This window comes from Silene latifolia, chromosome 1 (assembly GCF_048544455.1).
Source record: "Silene latifolia isolate original U9 population chromosome 1, ASM4854445v1, whole genome shotgun sequence".
NCBI classification, from domain to species: domain Eukaryota; kingdom Viridiplantae; phylum Streptophyta; class Magnoliopsida; order Caryophyllales; family Caryophyllaceae; genus Silene; species Silene latifolia.
In genome coordinates, this window is record NC_133526.1 from 1,664,459 (window position 1) to 1,683,647 (window position 19,189).

At 38.4% G+C, this 19,189-nt stretch overlaps 3 protein-coding genes across 3 annotated transcripts; 1 reads left to right on the plus strand and 2 right to left on the minus strand.

Moving 5' to 3' along the window:
* The first annotated feature begins 300 nt into the window (after positions 1–300).
* Positions 301–10,117, plus strand: LOC141592106 (TATA-binding protein-associated factor BTAF1). The gene is made up of 5 exons (XM_074412696.1): positions 301–6,602; positions 7,288–7,361; positions 7,669–7,751; positions 7,956–8,056; positions 9,927–10,117. Exon 1 carries the CDS (start codon positions 457–459, stop codon positions 6,565–6,567), a length of 6,111 nt encoding a protein of 2,036 aa, XP_074268797.1. The 5' UTR covers positions 301–456; the 3' UTR covers positions 6,568–6,602; positions 7,288–7,361; positions 7,669–7,751; positions 7,956–8,056; positions 9,927–10,117.
* Positions 10,118–11,426: 1,309 nt separating this feature from the next.
* On the minus strand, positions 11,427–13,989 carry LOC141611723 (cytochrome P450 89A2-like). Its single transcript, XM_074430628.1, has 4 exons — positions 13,573–13,989; positions 13,489–13,497; positions 12,973–13,161; positions 11,427–11,936 (listed from the first exon to the last, which is right to left on the minus strand). The coding sequence occupies exons 1-4, from the start codon at positions 13,987–13,989 to the stop codon at positions 11,427–11,429; spliced, it is 1,125 nt and encodes a 374-aa protein (XP_074286729.1).
* A 2,251-nt stretch (positions 13,990–16,240) lies between these two features.
* On the minus strand, positions 16,241–17,692 carry LOC141642756 (putative UDP-rhamnose:rhamnosyltransferase 1). The gene has a single exon (XM_074451710.1). It carries the CDS (start codon positions 17,667–17,669, stop codon positions 16,338–16,340), a length of 1,332 nt encoding a protein of 443 aa, XP_074307811.1. The 5' UTR covers positions 17,670–17,692; the 3' UTR covers positions 16,241–16,337.
* Between the last annotated feature and the right edge of the window lie 1,497 nt (positions 17,693–19,189).

Here is a 19,189-nt window from a genome sequence, read left to right on the forward strand (position 1 = left end):
CGTAATTTTATGATATGTATAGAAGAATATATTAATTTTATCGTAATTTTATGATATGTTATACAAAAAAATATATTAATAATAAATTTATGAGTTATGCAACTTTAAAGTAATTTTATTTAATTGAAAATAAATTTTAATACGAAATACAAATAGCTCAGGCGGAGCCGTGCACCCGTACTAGTTCCATATTAGCCCATAATAAAGAAATTTCAATTATCCAAAGTAATTAATTTACCTTTTTTTTTTTTTTTTTTTTTTTTTAAATAATCCCTCGTCAATCTAAAAATAATTAATTTACCTTTTTTTTTTTCCTCCTTTTTCTTTTTTTCTTTTTTTCAGATCCTTAAATCCCCCTTTTCTCAAACCCTAATTTCCCAATTTTCTCAATTTAATTCACCCTCATCCTTCAATTCAGTTTATTTCAATTCGAAATTGATTCAGAACATTAATGCGATGGCGCAACAACCGCCACCGCCACCATCACCGTCGTCGCCACCGCAATCATCTTCGCGATTGAACCGATTATTAACCTTACTCGACACCGGTTCAACGCAACAAACCCGGTTCGCAGCGGCGAGACAAATCGGCGATATAGCGCGTTCGCATCCGCATGAACTCCACGCGCTTCTTCGGAAGGTGTCGCAGTATTTGCGGAGTCGAAAGTGGGACACACGCGTCGCCGCGGCGAAGGCGATTGGTTCAATCGCGGAGAATTCGAAGAAGCTGTCGGTTACGCAGCTTTTGGAGATTGTCAAACGTAAGGTAACGGATGTGTTGTTTGATGATTTGTTATTGTTTAATAATGATAATGAAGGTAGAATTTCGATGTTTCGTAGTTTTGATATTAGTAAAGTGTTAGAATTCGGAGTTTTGTTAGCGTCAGGTGGTCAGGAATTTGATGTTAATGATGATAATACCGCGAAAAACTCGAAAGAACGGTTAGCTAGGCAGAAGAAGAATTTAAGGAGACGGTTAGGACTCGATTTATGTGAACAGTTTATGGATGTTAGTGATATGATTAAAGATGAGGACCTTGTTTCTTTTTCGATTGATAATAACCATAATCATAATCTTAGTTTTAATCAAAATCAAATTCATATTAGTGGCGGAGGTGGTGGGAGTGGGAGCGGTAGTGGTAGTGGTAGTGGGAGTAAAAGGAGGGAAGGATTTCGGAGTTTTAGGTCGCAAAGGCCGAGTGCGAGGGAATTGAATTTGTTGAAGAGGAAGGCAAAAGTGAGTGATGTAAGAGTTGGAGGAGGAGGTGGTGGTGGTGTGGTAGTGGGGCAAGTGGCGAAGGTAGCGTCAACTACAGCGAGTTCTGACGGGGCTGTTGTGGCGGCCGAGTCGATGACTGATGATGATGGGGTGGAGCATGAGGGAGAGGATAATTGGCCGTTTCATGGGTTTGTGGAGCGGTTATTGGTGGATATGTTTGACCCAGTGTGGGAGCTTCGTCATGGGAGTATTATGGCGTTGAGGGAGATATTGACGTATCAAGGTGCGTATGCTGGGGTGTCGATGAATGACACGAGCTGTGGTCGAAAAGGGTTTGGTTGTGTGAGTGAGAAAGTGGGTGTGAAGGTGAAAAGGGAAAGGGAGATTGAGATTGACTTGAATATGGGAATTGATGAGGATGAGAGTTTTAAGAAGCCGAAGCTTGAAGTAGACGAGGAACAAGGTCATGTATCGATGAGCACCGAGGTGAAGCAGAATGGTCTGGAGGTAAAGGGTATATGTCAAGGTATTCCGCAGGTGACAGGGTGTGATAATGCTGTAGAAATAACAGATGTTGATATAAAGATGAATATTCCTGAAGCTCTTTCTGGAAATCCAGAGGTCGTTAGCTTGGTTGAGTCAGCTCGAAATTCTTGGGTTAGGAATTGTGAGTTTCTTCAAGATTCTGCTATTTGCTTCCTTTGTGTGCTGTCGTTGGATCGATTTGGTGATTATGTCTCGGATCAGGTTGTCGCTCCGGTTAGGGAAACATGTGCTCAAGCGTTGGGGGCGGTACTCAAGTATATGTCACCAGAATTAGTGCGTGAAACTATGAATATTTTGTTGCTCATGCAGGAGAGGCCAGAATGGGAAATTCGCCATGGGAGCTTATTGGGCATTAAATATATGATTGCTGTGCGTCAGGAAATGATGTCAGATTTGCTTGGGTTTGTTCTACCAGCTTGTAAGGCTGGGCTTGGGGATCCTGATGATGATGTCAGAGCGGTTGCGGCTGATGCTCTTATTCCTGCCGCATCATCCCTTGTTGCTCGTACTGATCAAACTCTGCATTCAATTGTGATGCTGCTATGGGACATTTTACTCGATTTAGATGATCTTAGCCCATCCACCAGCAGTGTCATGAATCTTTTGGCCGAAATTTACACTTATGCAGGCATGACTGGTAATTCACTTGATGCATTATCCATGCAAGGGAAGCAAGAACTTGATCTTAATGAGGTTCAATCTTGTAAAGATGATTTAGAAGGAGTGTCAGTAAGAGTAAATCCATATGTTCTATCAGCTCTTGCTCCACGGTTATGGCCTTTTATGAGACATAGTATCACATCAGTCCGCTATTCAGCCATCAGAACACTTGAAAGGCTACTCGAAGCCCGTTATAAAAGACATGTCGCTGAGCCTTGTACTGGTTCCTTTTGGCCTTCCTCCATCTTGGGGGATACCCTTCGAATTGTCTTTCAGAATTTACTTCTCGAATCAAATGATGATATTCTTTTCTGCACTGAGAGAGTGTGGAAGCTCTTGCTTCATTGCCCTATTGTGGATCTGGTGGCTGCTGCGGGATGTCATATTTCTTCTTGGCTAGAACTAGCAACTACTGCTTATGGCTCTGAATTGGATACTTCCAAGATGTTTTGGCCTGTTGCCCCTTCTCAAAAAGGCAGAGTCGCATCTGCTAAAATGAGGGCTGTAAAGTTGGATGATTACGCCGGAAGAAGTGGTAGCTTAGGTGCTGCAAAAGGTACTGCACCAGATGACGGCGGAGATGTTTCTGGCACCCCTTTCAAGATAATTGTTGGTGCTGATTTAGAGAAGTCTGTCACTCATACACGAGTAGTTGCTGCAGCAGCGCTTGGAGTTCTTGCGTCAAAGTGGCCCGAGGATTCAATATACCTCATAGTTGAACCACTATGGAGGGATGTGACTTCTTTATCAGGTGTTCAGCGCCAGGTGTCTTCGATGGTTTTGATTTCATGGTTTAAAGAAATGAAATGTGATGTTTTACCAGCTAATGGAGTTAATCCTTCTCTCCTTGAACCTTTTAAGAAATGGTTACTTGATTTATTGTCCTGTACTGATCCTTCTCTGCCGACTAAAGAAACATCTTTGCCTTATGCTGAGCTTTCAAGAACATACTCCAAAATGCGCAGTGAAGCTAGCCACCTGTTCCATACTGTTCAAGCTTCAGGAATGTTTAACGAGCTTCTGTCAAGTATTACCGTTGACCTTGAGAACCTTGGATTAGATGATGCTGTGAAGTTTGCTTCAAATGTTGCACTGCCTAGTTATGATTCTATCGAGGGAAATCCTGCAGAAAAGAGTGTCTTTGATGATGTGGAATCCTCAAGACAACGTCTTTTGACAACAACAGGCTACTTGAAGTGCGTACAGGCCAATTTGCACGTAACTGTGTCTTCTTTGATGGCTGCTGCAGTTGTGTGGTTTTCTGATCTTCCTTCAAAGCTCAACCCAATTATTTTACCCCTGATGGCTTCACTTAGAAGAGAACAGGAAGAAATTTTGCAACAGAAGACTGCCGAGGCTCTTGCTGAGCTTATTGGGGGCTGTATCGGACGTAAGCCTGGTCCTAATGAAAAGTTAATTAAGAATCTCTGTAGCTTGACATGCATGGATCATTTTGAAACTCCACAAGCTGGTATCATAACTTCAGTAGAAGTTATGGAGGAGCAAGATATCCTTTCCAGTAGAAGTGTGACCGGAAATCAGAGATCCAGGGGCCGCTCTGCAGCTAGTGCCGAAGACAGGTCAAGGGGTGAGGGTTTCATCAGCAGACGAGGAGCTGAACTTGCATTAAAACACTTGAGCAAGAAATTTGGGGCCTTTTTGTTCGATAAACTCCCCAAGTTATGGGATTGTCTCACAGAAATTCTGAAGCCCATCGATCCTTGCGAAGAAATCACTAGTGAAGAGACAAAAATTGTAATGGCTGTTGAATCTGTTAAGGATCCTCAGCTGTTGATTAATAACATACAGGTGGTACGCTCAATTGCCCCTTTACTAGATGAGGCGTTAAAGTCAAAACTGTTGACTCTCTTACCATGTATTTTCAGATGTGTTCGCCATTCACATGTTGCTGTTAGATTAGCAGCATCTAGGTGTATTACTACAATGGCAAAGGCCATGATAGTTAGTGTTATGGCATCGGTGGTTGAAAACGTTGTGCCTATGTTAGGTGACGTGACCTCTGTTCCTGCTAGACATGGAGCAGGTATTCTTATCAACCTGTTGGTGCAAGGCCTAGGCGTTGAGTTGGTGCCTTATGCTCCCTTATTAGTCGTGCCTCTTCTTAGATGCATGAGTGATTCTGATGCCTCAGTAAGGCAAAGTGTGACGCGTAGTTTTGCTGCGATTGTGCCTCTGCTTCCTTTAGCACGAGGCCTTCCTCAACCTGCTGGAATAAGAGAAGATCTGTTACGAGACAAAGAGGATGCAAAATTCTTAGAGCAGTTGCTTGATAATTCGAGCATTGATGACTATACTCTTCATACTGACTTAAAGGTGACTTTAAGGAGATACCAACAGGAAGGTATTAATTGGTTAGCTTTCCTAAAACGGTTCAAGTTGCATGGCATCTTGTGTGATGATATGGGGCTAGGGAAAACACTTCAGGCTTCTGCAATTGTGGCTTCAGATATAGTGGAACAGCAGTTGGTAAATAAAGGCAAGCAGCTTCCTCCCTCTATAATCGTTTGCCCTTCGACTCTTGTTGGTCACTGGGCGTATGAGATTGAGAAGTTTATTGATCCGTCTGTGATAAGTTCTCTTCAGTATCTTGGCTCTTCTGAGGAACGTATATCCCTTAGAAGCCAATTTGCCAATCATAACGTGATTATAACGTCGTATGATGTTGTGCGTAAAGATGTTGATTTCCTTGGGCAATGTTTTTGGAACTACTGTGTATTAGATGAGGGACATATAATTAAGAATTGCAGATCTAAGATTACTTCTGCAGTTAAGCAATTGAAAGCTCAGAACCGTCTTATACTCAGTGGGACGCCAATCCAGAATAACATATTGGATTTGTGGTCCCTTTTCGACTTTTTGATGCCGGGCTTCCTTGGAACTGAGCGACAATTTCAATCTACTTATGGAAAGCCTTTATTAGCCGCAAGAGATCCAAAATGTTCTGCCAAAGATGCTGAAGCGGGTGCCTTGGCTATGGAAGCTTTGCACAAACAGGTGATGCCATTTTTGCTTCGACGCACAAAAGATGAAGTGTTATCTGATCTCCCAGAAAAAATTATCCAGGACAGATATTGTGACCTCAGCCCAGTTCAATTAAAACTATATGAACAATTTTCAAGCTCACATGTGAAAAAGGAGATATCAGGTATTGTCAGTCTGGATGATTCCAAGGATCCTAATGACACAAATGTGAAGGATACTAAAGACGTAAACGTTGCTCCAAAGGCGTCTTCCCATATTTTTCAGGCATTGCAGTATCTACTTAAACTTTGTAGTCATCCTCTTCTGGTAGCTAGTGATAAAGCTGCTGAAACTTTGAGATCGATCTTGTCGGATTTATTTCCAGGAAGTCCTGACATCATTTCAGAACTTCGTAACCTTCACCATTCTCCTAAACTGGTTGCTCTTCAGGAGATTTTGGAGGAGTGTGGCATAGGTGTTGATACCTCAAATTCTGACATGATTAATGTTGGTCAACACAGGGTGTTGATATTTGCCCAGCATAAGGCCTTCCTGGACATAATAGAAAGAGACTTATTTCGCTCCCAAATGAAGAATGTCACATATCTGCGGCTGGATGGATCTGTTGCTACAGAAAAGCGTTTTGAAATCGTGAAAGCTTTTAATTCGGACCCTACCATTGATGTGTTGCTGCTCACAACACATGTTGGAGGTCTTGGTTTAAACTTAACATCAGCTGACACTCTCGTCTTTATGGAGCATGACTGGAATCCGATGCGAGATCTCCAGGCAATGGACAGAGCGCATAGGCTTGGTCAGAAGAAGGTAGTGAATGTGTATCGTCTCATTATGCGAGGAACACTTGAAGAGAAAGTTATGAGCCTCCAGAAATTTAAAGTTTCGGTAGCTAACTCTGTTATCAATGCGGATAACGCCAGCTTGAAAACAATGAACACAGATCAATTGCTCGATCTTTTCACCCCAGCTGACAACTCCCGAAAATCAAAGAACTCCGATGGAAACTCAAATGAAAACAAGAGAGCAGGAGGCAGTGGTAAAGGACTGAAAGCTATCTTGACTAATCTTGATGATTTGTGGGACCAATCCCAGTACACTGAAGAGTACAATCTTGATCAATTCCTTTCCAAACTTAATGGCTGATTGTCAAGGGTGGTGACTACCATTGTATATTACCTGTGAGTATCATTGTGCCCCTACTTTTGCATATTTTGAATTAATTATTCCATTCAGTGCTGCCTCTTGCTGTATATTTCTTAGCAATTGCATTTAAAAATTGAAATAGCTGGTTAAACTTCTTAACGATTGAGCTCCAACGGTTGACCTAAATCACTGACTTAGTTTTCGGATTGTGATTTCTGAGGGTATTCAATGTTTGTACAGTGACTATATTATAGACTTTTAGTTGAATTTTAATATTTTGTGATGAGTTTTTATGATATCTGATCGTATTCCTATTTATTTTGTTGTGGTGGATGGAAACCATACTTCAAATGCTGGTTATATTTTGTGGCCTTGATATCTGAAATCCTGAATCTACTAGACTGAATTGTTGGAGAGTGTAAGTGTAATAAACTAAATCCGTAAATTTTGGATATGTACATTAGTTTCAAGACCCGCGGTTAATGAGGCTGATGTTTGCATTTAAGGAAAGCTACTCTCTGAACTAAGAACTAAGAAGTATAGCAAAACACGTTTTTTGTTTCAACAACAACAACAACAACAACAACATCAGAGCCTTAATCCCAAAATGATTTGGGGTCGGCTGACATGAATCATCCTTTCGAACTGTCCATGGGTGAACGTTTTTTGTTTATATAATAATATGTTAGTCGGTCTGATTGTTGTACCTGTGATCTGCAGGCATAGCTAAGGGAGTTGCCAGCTTGTAAAGCAGCTGAAACAGCTTCATTGTTATATGAAGTACTGATCTCCATGTGAGTATTTTTCAGTTGAGCCTTGATGTTATGGCTTTTTGCTGCTTTACCTGGTTATTGCTTTTCATACCTGAAATGGATTTGATCCCAGTTCACAATACTAGTATTATTGAATTCTGGAGGAGAAATTTTTATTTTGAAATTTGTATAAAAACAGGGGATGCCAGTCTTGCTTTTTTTTTTCCTTGGTGTGTAGTGGTGAGAAATCAAACAATGTGATTTGTCGTAGTGGCAGCCTCTTTAAAATGCCTGCAATTTGTCCAATCTTTTTTTTCTGGGTTAACATGCCTGCGATATTGTGGTGCAGAAATGGCGTTTTGGTAAGGGCAAATTTTGTTGATGCTCCAAAGGAAGAGAGGGCGAGCAAACGTTAGATGCTACTTGGGAAATGTGAGTTATGACTGTGCGGCACTTCATACTCTTTATATGTTTAAATTGGATCTCCGAAGCTTGCTGCTTGACCACATTAGTACTCCGTAGTTATTAGGTTGAATGTCATATCGCTCACTGTCCAGGCATTTATTGTGCACAAATTCAAGGGTATACATTAGCATTTACCTATACCTGATGATTGTCTGTTTTATCTCGTTTCAGCTCTCTGTCTGATCCAGGATTCCAGGGGCAACTCATTCATTATATTTCACATCAAAAGATCTGAGCTATGCCCCATGGGAATTGCCAGCACATGCTGTCGGGTAAGCACCACCAATCTGTGTGCTTATTAATTGTGATGGATTTTATATTGTTCAACAACATTCTTCCTTAAGTTTCTTCTGCTATTGGTACTTGGTAATTTGGTTTCATGATCTTATCGTAATCTTTTTTTGGTAATTTGGTTTCATGATCTTCCCCATATTCTTCCTCAAGTTTGTTCTGCTATTGGTACCTGGTAATTTGGCACCAATATATGCTTTTTAAATATACCTTTTCTTTTCCATTTTGTGCACGTGTGTGGTTTGGCTACCCGCCTACCCTGGTCCCATGTAGTTGGAGTACAAGATTACAATGTCCTTGAGTAACGAATTAGTTAATGGTGCTCTTAGAGTAATGGATTAGTTATTCGTTTAGCTGTGCATGAAGAGTGAGAATTTATACAGCGGTGGATAGTGCATTATGCCTGAAGTCCTGAACTCCCAATCTTCCCGACACAATGCTACTACCTCACTCAATCACCATCAGAAATAGTCTGCACGAATATCACCATTAGACGACAACAACAACAACAACAACAACATCAGAGCCTTAATCCCAAAATGATTTGGGGTCGGCTGACATGAATCATCCTTTCGAACCGTCCATGGGTGCACGCACGCCTCAAAATGCGAATAAAAAAGGAAGATAAAAAACAAAAGGGAGAACGAAAATGTAATGGAAAGTCAAGGTGAACTTAGGGGTTTTAAAATCGAATTCCGTCTTTCTTTTATAAAAACTTAAAATTTAAATCGAGAGAAAAGATTAAAACGATTTTTAAAAACCGAAATAGAGTTAAGGATCCGAAATGAACCAGGTAAAATCTATAAGAAAGTGGTTGTTGAAAAAGTGTGTAATAAAGGGGAGAAAAATAAATAAATTAATTTCTTTAAATTAAATAAATAAATAAAAGCACTAAATCTGTCAAAAAAACATCAAATACTAAAAATCCACATGTATCCTTTCCCTCCATTGTGCCCTCTCCGTCACCATACTCTCCTCAAGCCCCAGAACTCTCATATCATGCTCTATCACTCTCAACCATGTCTGTCTCGGTCTTCCTCTGCCTCTAGGGACCTTTTCTGTTCTCCAAGTCTCCAGCCTCCTAACTGGTGCGTCCATAGGTCTCCTTCTCACATGGCCAAACCATCTTAGTCGGTTTTCCATCATCTTGTCCTCTATTGGCGCCACTTTAACCTTTTCCCTAATCACCTCATTCCTTAACCGATCTTTCCTTGTATGTCCGCACATCCACCTCAACATGCGCATCTCCGCCACACTCATCTTTTGAATGTGACAATGTTTCACGGCCCAACACTCGGAGCCGTAAAGTAGGGCAGGCCTTATACAAGTAAATTTCTAATAATCATTTCTTGTGCCCTAGTCATGCTAGTAGCCTACGCATTCAAAATTTTTACCTTGACATAGATATTTTATACTCCCTCTAGTCTGATTGTTGGTCCCCTTTTTTTTGGGCACCAAAATTAAGGAAATGAATTTGGACCACGCAAAACACCCTACCCACATGAAATTAAATTTGGGTCACACAAAACTTACTAAAAAAGGAAAGGGAAACCAACACCCGACTAGCATTGAAAAGGAATGAGGAACCAACAATCAGACTAGGAGGGAGTACTTTGTATTAAACATCCGTCCACTCGTCCAGACTAGTGCACAACACTTCTCGAAAAATGTGGGGGAGATTTTGAATAATGTAGTGAACGTGTTCGAACAGAGAGAGTTGTTATCAAGCGTGCATACAACAAATGATAGTGTTACATATGAGCTACCAATGCATGTTATGCTTATTTATCAGGAAACAAATATGGTGGTTGTCGTGAATCGTGATCAATCCTTCCTATCTGTTTTTTGCAGGTTGAATCTTCTTTTTTGATTACGGATGTAAATCCGCAACTGCCATGACATGGAGAGAAATGATTAACTCATCATTTTACCTTCTTCCTGACGCTAATGTATAACCCTTTCTAGCCTTTACTATTACCACTGTAACTGTGCAAATCATCTTCTATTCATCAATTTTTTTCACTGCTCCTAGCTTCAACGCCTGAGCTGTTGTCGTTTTACTTTCTCGCAATTTTTTGGTATTTAATACAGTAATAATTAGTTCTCGCCCAAGTAAACCACCTCGAACATTGAGGGGAATCGGTGTTAACTTTTTTGTTGATTGGGTGGAGAACTTGTGGAGAATCTTTCAATGGTCAATCGAATGAGGAACTACTTACTGTGATTGGTGACGGACTGAGGGTGCCATATCATGATTTTGTGAACTAGCCGAAGATTATGCTGTTTGCTTTCAGGTATGGGGTACGGTGTCTCTTGTTGGTCGGCTTTTGCGTTTCAAACCATATTTAAAAATCACTCCAAAACATCGTTGTTCAACATTCACCGTCTCAAAATATACGAGAGCCTTGTTTAGTCCTTCGTACTTCATATGCCACCAAAGAAACTACTCCCTCCATTTCGGCCATTTATTTACCTATTTTATTTTTAGGTTCATTCATCTGTGTATATTCTATATTATAAATGTTTTTAATGGGCAACTTAATCTGTAATGCCCATTATTGTCTACTCATTCTTTGTTAGAATATAAAACTCACATTGTTGGAGAGAGAGATAATGTACCACTTTATAAATACAAGGGGGCTACTCTTCCTCTTGCAATTGGTTTTTGAGTGGATCCGATTTGAACTTTAAATGATACTCCCTCCTATTCATTCATTTTGTCCCCCTTCTATTTTGCACAAGAATTAAGAAAATGATTTTGGACCACACAAAACACTCTATTCCACTCTACCCCACATGTAATTAAATTTGGACCACATAAAAGTTACCAAAAAAGGAAAGAGGGACAAAAATTCAACTAGTTTCGATAAGGAAAGAGGGACAAAATGAATGAATAGGAGGGAGTATGTTATATTGTTCTATATGCTCAATTAGGGGTGTAAGTGTCAAGTGTGTAACTGAGTCGATTTGGCCTCGAGTTCAGGTGGGCTTGGAGTTGACTCTAACTCGTTATTTTGGTGCTAGTGTCTTTATCTTTTAAATCAAATTAAAAATAAATATATTATAAGAAAAATGCAAATATAAAATAATTATCAAATATAATAAAAATATAATCATAAATGTTAAAATAACATTTTATTTTAAGAATAAAAACAATGTAATATGCCAAAATTAAATAATAGTAAAAAAAAATAAAGTGACCATAATCAAGTTTCCGATCTGAGCTCTTATAAGCTCAAAATCGACTCGGACTTTGTCCACCCTAGTTCGAAATCACTTTTGATTGATTTCGACCGAGCTGATTCTGAAACTCTACGAATCAGCTTAGATTAGTTACAACCCTATGCATGCTTAATTAATTTGCCTAGGCTTTAAGTAAGCATGGAGTGGATGCTTCATTACAACCGTAAAATCTTGCTTCTCAGACAAATCAACTTCCTCTCCATTTGGGATTCTCCATTCAAAGTTCCACACTAAATTAGCAACGTAATACTCTAAATGTAGCATTGCTAATCGCATTGCAGGAAATATTCTTCTTCCTGCTCCGAAAGGCATCATCTTTATTTCTCGACTTCCGGTCATATCAATGTCGACTTTATCGTTCCCCATGAATCTTTCCGGGTTAAATTCCATGGGATTTTCCCATACCTTCGGATCATTGCCCATGTCCGTTAGTGTGAATAAAATAATGGCATTTTTCGGGATTGTGTACCCGCCAAGCGTTGCTTCTTCACTTACCGCATGTGGTAGCGAAAAGTGGCTTGGTGGGTGTCGTCGCAATCCCTCTAATATAACCGCTTTTAAGTAAGGAATTTTGGAAAGGTCTTCTTCTTTAACTTCGTCTGCTTTTGTCCCTATTACCTGTTAAATAATACGAGTAGTAAATACCACATAAAGTCATGCATAATACTTGTACCAGCATACTACTATAAATTTAAGAAAAAATACAACTGTCACCGGAGATATTGAGTTTCTGTATCACCCTCCCGTATCAATACAATCTAATCACATCCTATATTATCCATTTGTCATTATCCATTTGTCATTAAAACATCCCGGAGAATTCAAAATCATATTATACTCATTAAACTTTAAAAACTTTGACCGTAAATAAATTAAAAACTACTCCCTCCGTCCCGGTCATTTGTTGTCCTTTCGTTTTGGCACAAAGACCAAGGAAGGAGGAAATGACCAATTACTAAATAACATGTGGATGAAATTGAGTATGAAAGATCAAATTGTTCATCAAATGCAATCCTAAAATAGAAAGGACAACAAATGATTGAGACACCCCAAAATGGAAAAGGACAACAAATGACCGGGACAGAGGGAGTATAAAGTTTTGAAAATATGAAACTAGCATATTTATTAGACTTGTTACAAATAAATCCTTAAAAGGAAAGTTTAACAATAAATATGACATTGAAATCTGTAAAATTGATTTATTATTTCAATTTTCCATGATATTTATTGTTAAATTTTCCTAACATGTACGGATGTACCTTACGACGCATTTTAAAAAAAACCCAATTAATTATGGGTAATGCTAAATACAACCCAGTGGGTTGTATTTCTGGGTTGTATTTAAGCATTAAATACCTTCTAATTTGGGTATTAATTTAAGAATTAAGTACTAAATTACACATTAACCAATACAATTAATGCATATATTAAAAATTTATTTCCTCTTTTGGTTTCTTAAATACAACCCAGTGGGTTGTATTTATCATTACCCATTAATTATAAGAAAAAAAAGTTGGGTAATGCTAAATACAACCCACTGGGTTGTATTTAAGCATTAAATACCTTCTAAATTGGGTATTAACTTAGAGATTAAAAACTAAATTACACATTACACTTCGATTGAATTGAAGGGAGTACATTTTAAGATTATTACCTCCTTAATGGCTTGAAAAAGGGTATCTTGGATAGTTTGGTGTTTAACAAGGTTGGCCATAATCCATTGTAAAGCGGTTGACGTATCAGTTCCTGCATTAAGAAATTCTGAACAAAGGTTCATCAATTCTTCCTCATTAAGCTTTCGTTTTGTATGATCTTCATCAGCGATTTCGAGTTCGATCAATGTGTCAACATAAGAAGTGACGACCATTCTTGTAGTTTGATCATAAGCCTTCTGTTTTTGTAATTGTTGACGTGCTCTAACGTAAGGAATTAGGATTTCTTTACGTTTACTTTTTAAGCTAATTAACTCGTTCCAACGACTCCTAAGTAAAATCTTGGTCATAGGAGTGTATAGACTTAGTATTTGGAAGCGACCGAGGGACGTTAATAGTTTTTGTTGAATGATGTTAATGTCTTTAACTTGCGATTCGAGTAATTTGTCCCCGAAACACATGAACACAAGTAAAGCGGACACAGAAAAACTAAAATGTTCGGTTAATTGAACATTAATAACGTTACTCTTAAGACGCTTGAGTAGAAAATTAAATGCCCGTTTACGAGCGTGACAGAAATCTTTGTCATGAGAGGGATGGACAAGATTTGAAATTAGATTACGACGAAAAAGACGCCACGTGGCCCCATTAGTGGAACTAATGTTGAGTTGATTATTTTTTCGGATTTTTGCGGTGTGTTGTGCAGTAGGCCGGCTACTAAAGGTAACACCCTTCAAAATTAGGGCTTCATAGGCCATAGAAGGAGTGGAGATGAAAATGAAAGGACGAGAAGCAGCAGATAATGTTATTATGGGACCGTACTTAGAACTTAAGGTTTTAAGGGATGCTTCAACTTCCATTGTAGATTTTCTTAACCATTTGATGCTACTTATAATGGGAATACCCCAAGGTCCTGGAGGTAGCGTGTTTTTCGTGACATTTTTATTGTTTGGCGAAATGTAGACCTTGAAGAAGGCTAAAAGGCATGTTATTACAACAATTGCAAACCACATTTCCATGCCTCCAACTTGTTTGCTCCTTATTCACTGCACAAAATTGATAATCTAGCTATCTTAAATGAACAAACATCTACTAAAAAAAAAAAAACAAAAAAAAAACTTCACAAAGCTACATGAAAACCAAGTAGTGAAGCTACGGGGCTCGCAGGGACCCTCGCCTCCTGATGGATGAGATTTTCAAATTTTATGATTAAATTTTCCGAATTATTATTCATGTAATAAACTATGGAGTAGTGGAATACATTGGAAAAACATTAGTAGGAACATTTGGACGTAAAATATACTACTCATATTATTTGCAATATATACATATTAATTATTAGATGAAAACCTCTTTAATTTAATTTACAATATATTGTTTACGATATCTCCATGACTAATATATTGTTTACTACAATATCTCCATATTAAATATTAGACATAAAAAAAATCGAAGTATTCGTTTTGTCCCGGTGAATAGTTTATATTTGCTTTATTTTGTAATGGGAAAATAAAACATGTGTAAACTATTGACAGAGACGAATGGAGTAATACAAGTGTACATCATTACAACTTAATTAAAACTCACCTAGAAATTGGAGCAAACAAGGGACAATTGTAGAGGCGATGTTATGAAGAGGAGAATTCTCCTTTAGCTCCACTTTTTAAGTGATTTATTGATTTTAGGGATAAATTTCGGAGACTTGACATTAAATTTTATATACGTCGTATACTTAATTTATAACAGAGCAAGCTCAAATACTCAAAACAAGTTGTATGAATGGTAGCACATCATATACATCTTAAACAAATTAAATAATTTTGAATTATTATTATAAACCACTATGCTTAAATAATTTTAATCAACATTTAAAAATAGAATGTATGGGTGCGTGGTGCATATTGAATAACCCAGCCGTTCCGTTGACTTTCCCTAAATCAACTATTGTCGTGATCTTGTCATTATTCTTGTCTTAACAAACGACAAGGAGTACCGACTACCGATTTAAAAGAGACGGTTTCTCATTAATGTTAGTGAGAGACGTTCTCTCATAAGAGATAATTATTATTTTTTTCTATATTAATCATTTTTTAATTAGTTTTTATTAATTTATGCCTTAAATTTGTGTCGGGAACGGACTCGGCCAGAAGAAATAGAAACTGAGACAATTGGCATGATGCGGGTCGCACGAAGGAACGCTAGTAGCTTACGCTGCTTTTTGGTTTATTAGGCAAGTTGACTTTCTTAAAGATTTGCCAAATTAATTAATTAGTCTTTGTTAATATTTCGGTCATTGTTTATTTGTGGGTTTGTTGGGAAATTATTACAATTATATAATTTTCTATTAGTTTATTCTTTATTACTCTAGATATTTTATTTTGCATGGAAAAATTCAAATTTTATTGTTGGTTAATTAAGAGAGAGATTTGAGAGCACAATAAAAAATGGTCGATTTATAAGGTTCCTTAAAAAAGAATACTCAGTTTATTTCGGGCGCTTATTATTGTTCTTCGTCTGTCTTTGAAGATCGGAGGAGTTTGTTCAGACCTTGGTTGACCTCAAGATTGTTTGTCCCACTCTTTTGTTCCTTTGAGATTACTATTTTGTTGATAGAATAGGGTATACTATTGGCTCTTAGTAGTAGCGGGTAAGTACCGGTCTACTGTTGTACTATTTTCTCCACTAATTTGATCTCCTCACAGGATAAGCGTAGCCAGTTATTTATTGGTGAACCACGTAAATCTTTGTGTTAATTTTATTTACATTCATTATTTATTGTTCTTATCATCACTTATCAATTAACTATTGAATAACGGGACACCTCCGTACAACATAATGAGCTTAATTTGATCGCCTTCGCTAATTTGATCTCCTCCGTTACAACAGTTATAGGCTTGAGCTCGGGTTTAAGCTAACAAATTTGATAATGAGCATTGAGCTTAATTTTTTCAAGCTCGTGCTCGGCTTGACTTGTTATCCCTACGCAGGAGTAGTTGGTTATTAATAGAAGAAAATACACTCATAAAATGAGCCTTGAGGCGTCGGACATGCAAAAGCCGCCCATGTCCACATCTCATGCATAATTAAGTATTTAAGCCCAAGCCTAATATCGTAACTGGGCCGGGCTAAAAAAATAGTTGGCCCATACTGATGATTAGGAAGTGGCCTAAAAAATTAATAAATGAGAATGTAAGGTTAGTTCAGGAAGACATGAGAATGAGATGGTTCTAATAAGGGAAAAAAAAAACCGCAAAATGAATTGGCAAAAAAGTAGAGGGAGAAGCGAGTACATAACCTTTGAACTGTGACTGTTACACTTTTTTTAAAATCTTTTCACCCCCCTACCTTATATTTCTTCTTTTTATTTTCATGTTTTTCCGTGTTCTTTCAGAAACTCCACAAAGTCGCTGACATAACGTTCCGCCACCCCCTTCTGGTTACTAAAAAATCCCGCAGCCTCTTTAGCGCGGGCTTTGAATTTCTCTGCTTCATCTCCAACCATAGATCTTCTCAATGCATGAGCTATATCATTTCTAGTGAATGATCCATCTTCTCGTCGCTCGACTTCAATACCAAAACCTTTCTGAACCATAACCCTAGCATTTATAAACTGATCATGAATGAGTGGCAACAGTATAGGAGTATGCCCATGTTGCATTGTTTCAATAATCGAAGCCCAACCGCAATGAAACAACGAGCCACCAACTGACGGATGAGCCAAAATTTCAAGTTGTGGTGCCCATCCAATACACACAATACCTTTATCGGATATCCTGTTTTTTAAATCTGGCGGTAAAACTTGACTATCGTCTATTGCCCAAGTGGGCTTCCTTAAAGCCCAAATGAAGGGTAATTGGGCCAGTTCAAGCCCATACGCTATCTCGTCTACTTGATGTTTTGTAAGTTTAGACTCACTTCCGAATGCTACATAGATAACCGATCCGTTCCTTTGTCGATCGAGCCATTGGTTTCCTTTGTGTACGACTTTTGCAGGCGGTAACATGCCGACTGGAACCACAAGCTTGTTATTCAGCGATTGCAAGAGATCGATTTCATCATGTTCAAACTCTCGGCAACTGCGTATACCAATTGCGTGACAACCCTTGAGTATCCTACTCACCCTCTCAGCATCTGTTATCCCAGTTGCCTTATCGCTGTACATTACAGACTTTGATTGGTTTGCCACGTAATCTGGTACTCCCACTGTCGGTTGACTTATCGCAGCTCCTATCGCTACTTGACTTAAAAAGCACATTGTGGCCGCGTTGAAAATAGAGAAATACATCAACTGAACTCGACATTCCTCTGCAATTTGCGGTATCCAGTACGCAGCAAAATCAGAGATAATCCAAGTCGGTAAATTAGTAGAAATAAACGTCTTAACCGGTTCATAGAGAAGATCGTAAGCTCGTTTCAAGAAGGGAACCTCGTCGAATTCAACATCAATTGTTGCCTCGGCTCCTTCTGGTAGGTTGCTGTCATTAGGGAGCATTGGCATTGGAAGGGTTACATATTGTATAAGGGAGGATAAGTTGGGAGGGATTTTAGGTAGTCTCGAAATGTTACGTGGTGTCGATATGTATGAAACTCGAACACCATGGTTAGCCAAAGCTATGGCAAGCTCCAAGAAAGGGAGCATATGACCAAAGGCTGACCATGGTAGCATTACTATATGAACTTCTTTTTTGTTTGTCGCCATTGAGTTTCGATCTCTGGTTTTGAAACTGGTTACGATTATTTTCTTTGGTTTAGTACTTTACTATATATAGAGTGATACCGAATGACCATATGTACCCAAGATTATCTAGTAAATGACCGTAATCTGAATTAAACCGATCAAAATGACCAGATCCGAATGTTTATTGTTGTACACGGACTAGGGTACATTATAAATTGACCACTTTTTACAAATAGTCACTTTTTGTCTTGTCGCACCCTAAAAATGTTGCACATAGTAACTACCGTTACTGGAATAACAAAATAATGTCTTAAATAAGAATTTGTGATACGAGTATTGCCCAATTTTGACCGGCATGTCACGTCCTAACGCGGTCCGTGACAGGCCACATCTACAAGTGGCGAATAGTGATGAGTGATGATGATTGAGGACAACTAAATTCACGTGAAAATAACCAGCCAAATATAGCATCGTACGATGAGACAACAGAGCAGTACAGTATTCAAATGACTGGTAGTAATTGTTGTTCGTAAATTCTGTAACAGCAAAGAATTACGAAAGGAATAAAGATGCAGTAACTAAATAAATGCTAAAGATCAGAAATACCGACAGAGGAAAGGTAGTGACACGGTACGGAACCGCTGCCTTAAAAACTATTTCTCCGGTGCGACCGTGGTGGCGATCAGCAACGACCGGTAGTCCCCAAGGATTACACTACTGCTGCCTCACAAACTCGCCCACTCGAATTTGTAAGACCTTGTTAGAACACACTTGGTTGATGATGCCAAGTTTCATTATGATTTAATTGTTTATCTCTTAGTAAGTTTTAGCAAATTGAAGCATCCCATGATTGCTTAAAGAAGTTCAAGATGATCAAGATAAAGGACAAGTCAAGCATGCCCATAGTCTAGAAGAAATGTTGTAAACGAGGTAGTTCAACATATTTCCTTTATGCATAAGTTATGGCAAAACCATGCAACAGTTCATGAGACTGTTGCACCATGGTTTCTGGTACCAACGTATGGAGAATTTTCGGGAAAATTAACAAGTGTTTGAAACTCTTTAAAAAGCTTTTCTATGTTTAAAACAAACACTATTTTAAACTGAAGAACAAAAGGAATATGTTTGCACAATAGCCAATCCCATGTGTGCAAGTTGATTTCTTCATGCTAAAAACAAGACTAATGTTTTCTTTACTTTATGGGGAACACCCCTTTTACCTTAAAAGAAATGCAACCACCTTGAGTCTCTCAAAGAATGTTTGCTCTGCATATTCCTAAGATGAAAACACACCCTGCAAGCTTATGGGTGTTAGATTAAAGTAATAACTCCTACATACTACCTTCTTCTATAAATAGCCAACTCATGTTTTCATTTATGGTAAGACTTGGAAAGAGCTTTTAACTGTAAACACTTTGCAAAACTTTTCAAAGATTAAAGGCTTTGTTCTTCAATCATTTGCAAAACTGTTTTCTGTTTTTTAAAAAAGTCTTCAACTGTTTTTCAAAGCCGTAATAATCTCAAGGTACCGGTTAAGCTTA

Coding starts and splice junctions, on each gene's coding strand:
- LOC141592106 (XM_074412696.1), top strand. CDS start 457: ATGGCGCAACAACCGCCACCGCCACCATCACCGTCGTCGCCACCGCAA.
- LOC141611723 (XM_074430628.1), bottom strand. CDS start 13,989: ATGGAAATGTGGTTTGCAATTGTTGTAATAACATGCCTTTTAGCCTTC. Junction 11,937..12,972: donor TTTTTCAAGCCATTAAGGAG/GTAATAATCTTA, acceptor ATTATTTAACAG/GTAATAGGGACAAAAGCAGA.
- LOC141642756 (XM_074451710.1), bottom strand. CDS start 17,669: ATGGCGACAAACAAAAAAGAAGTTCATATAGTAATGCTACCATGGTCA.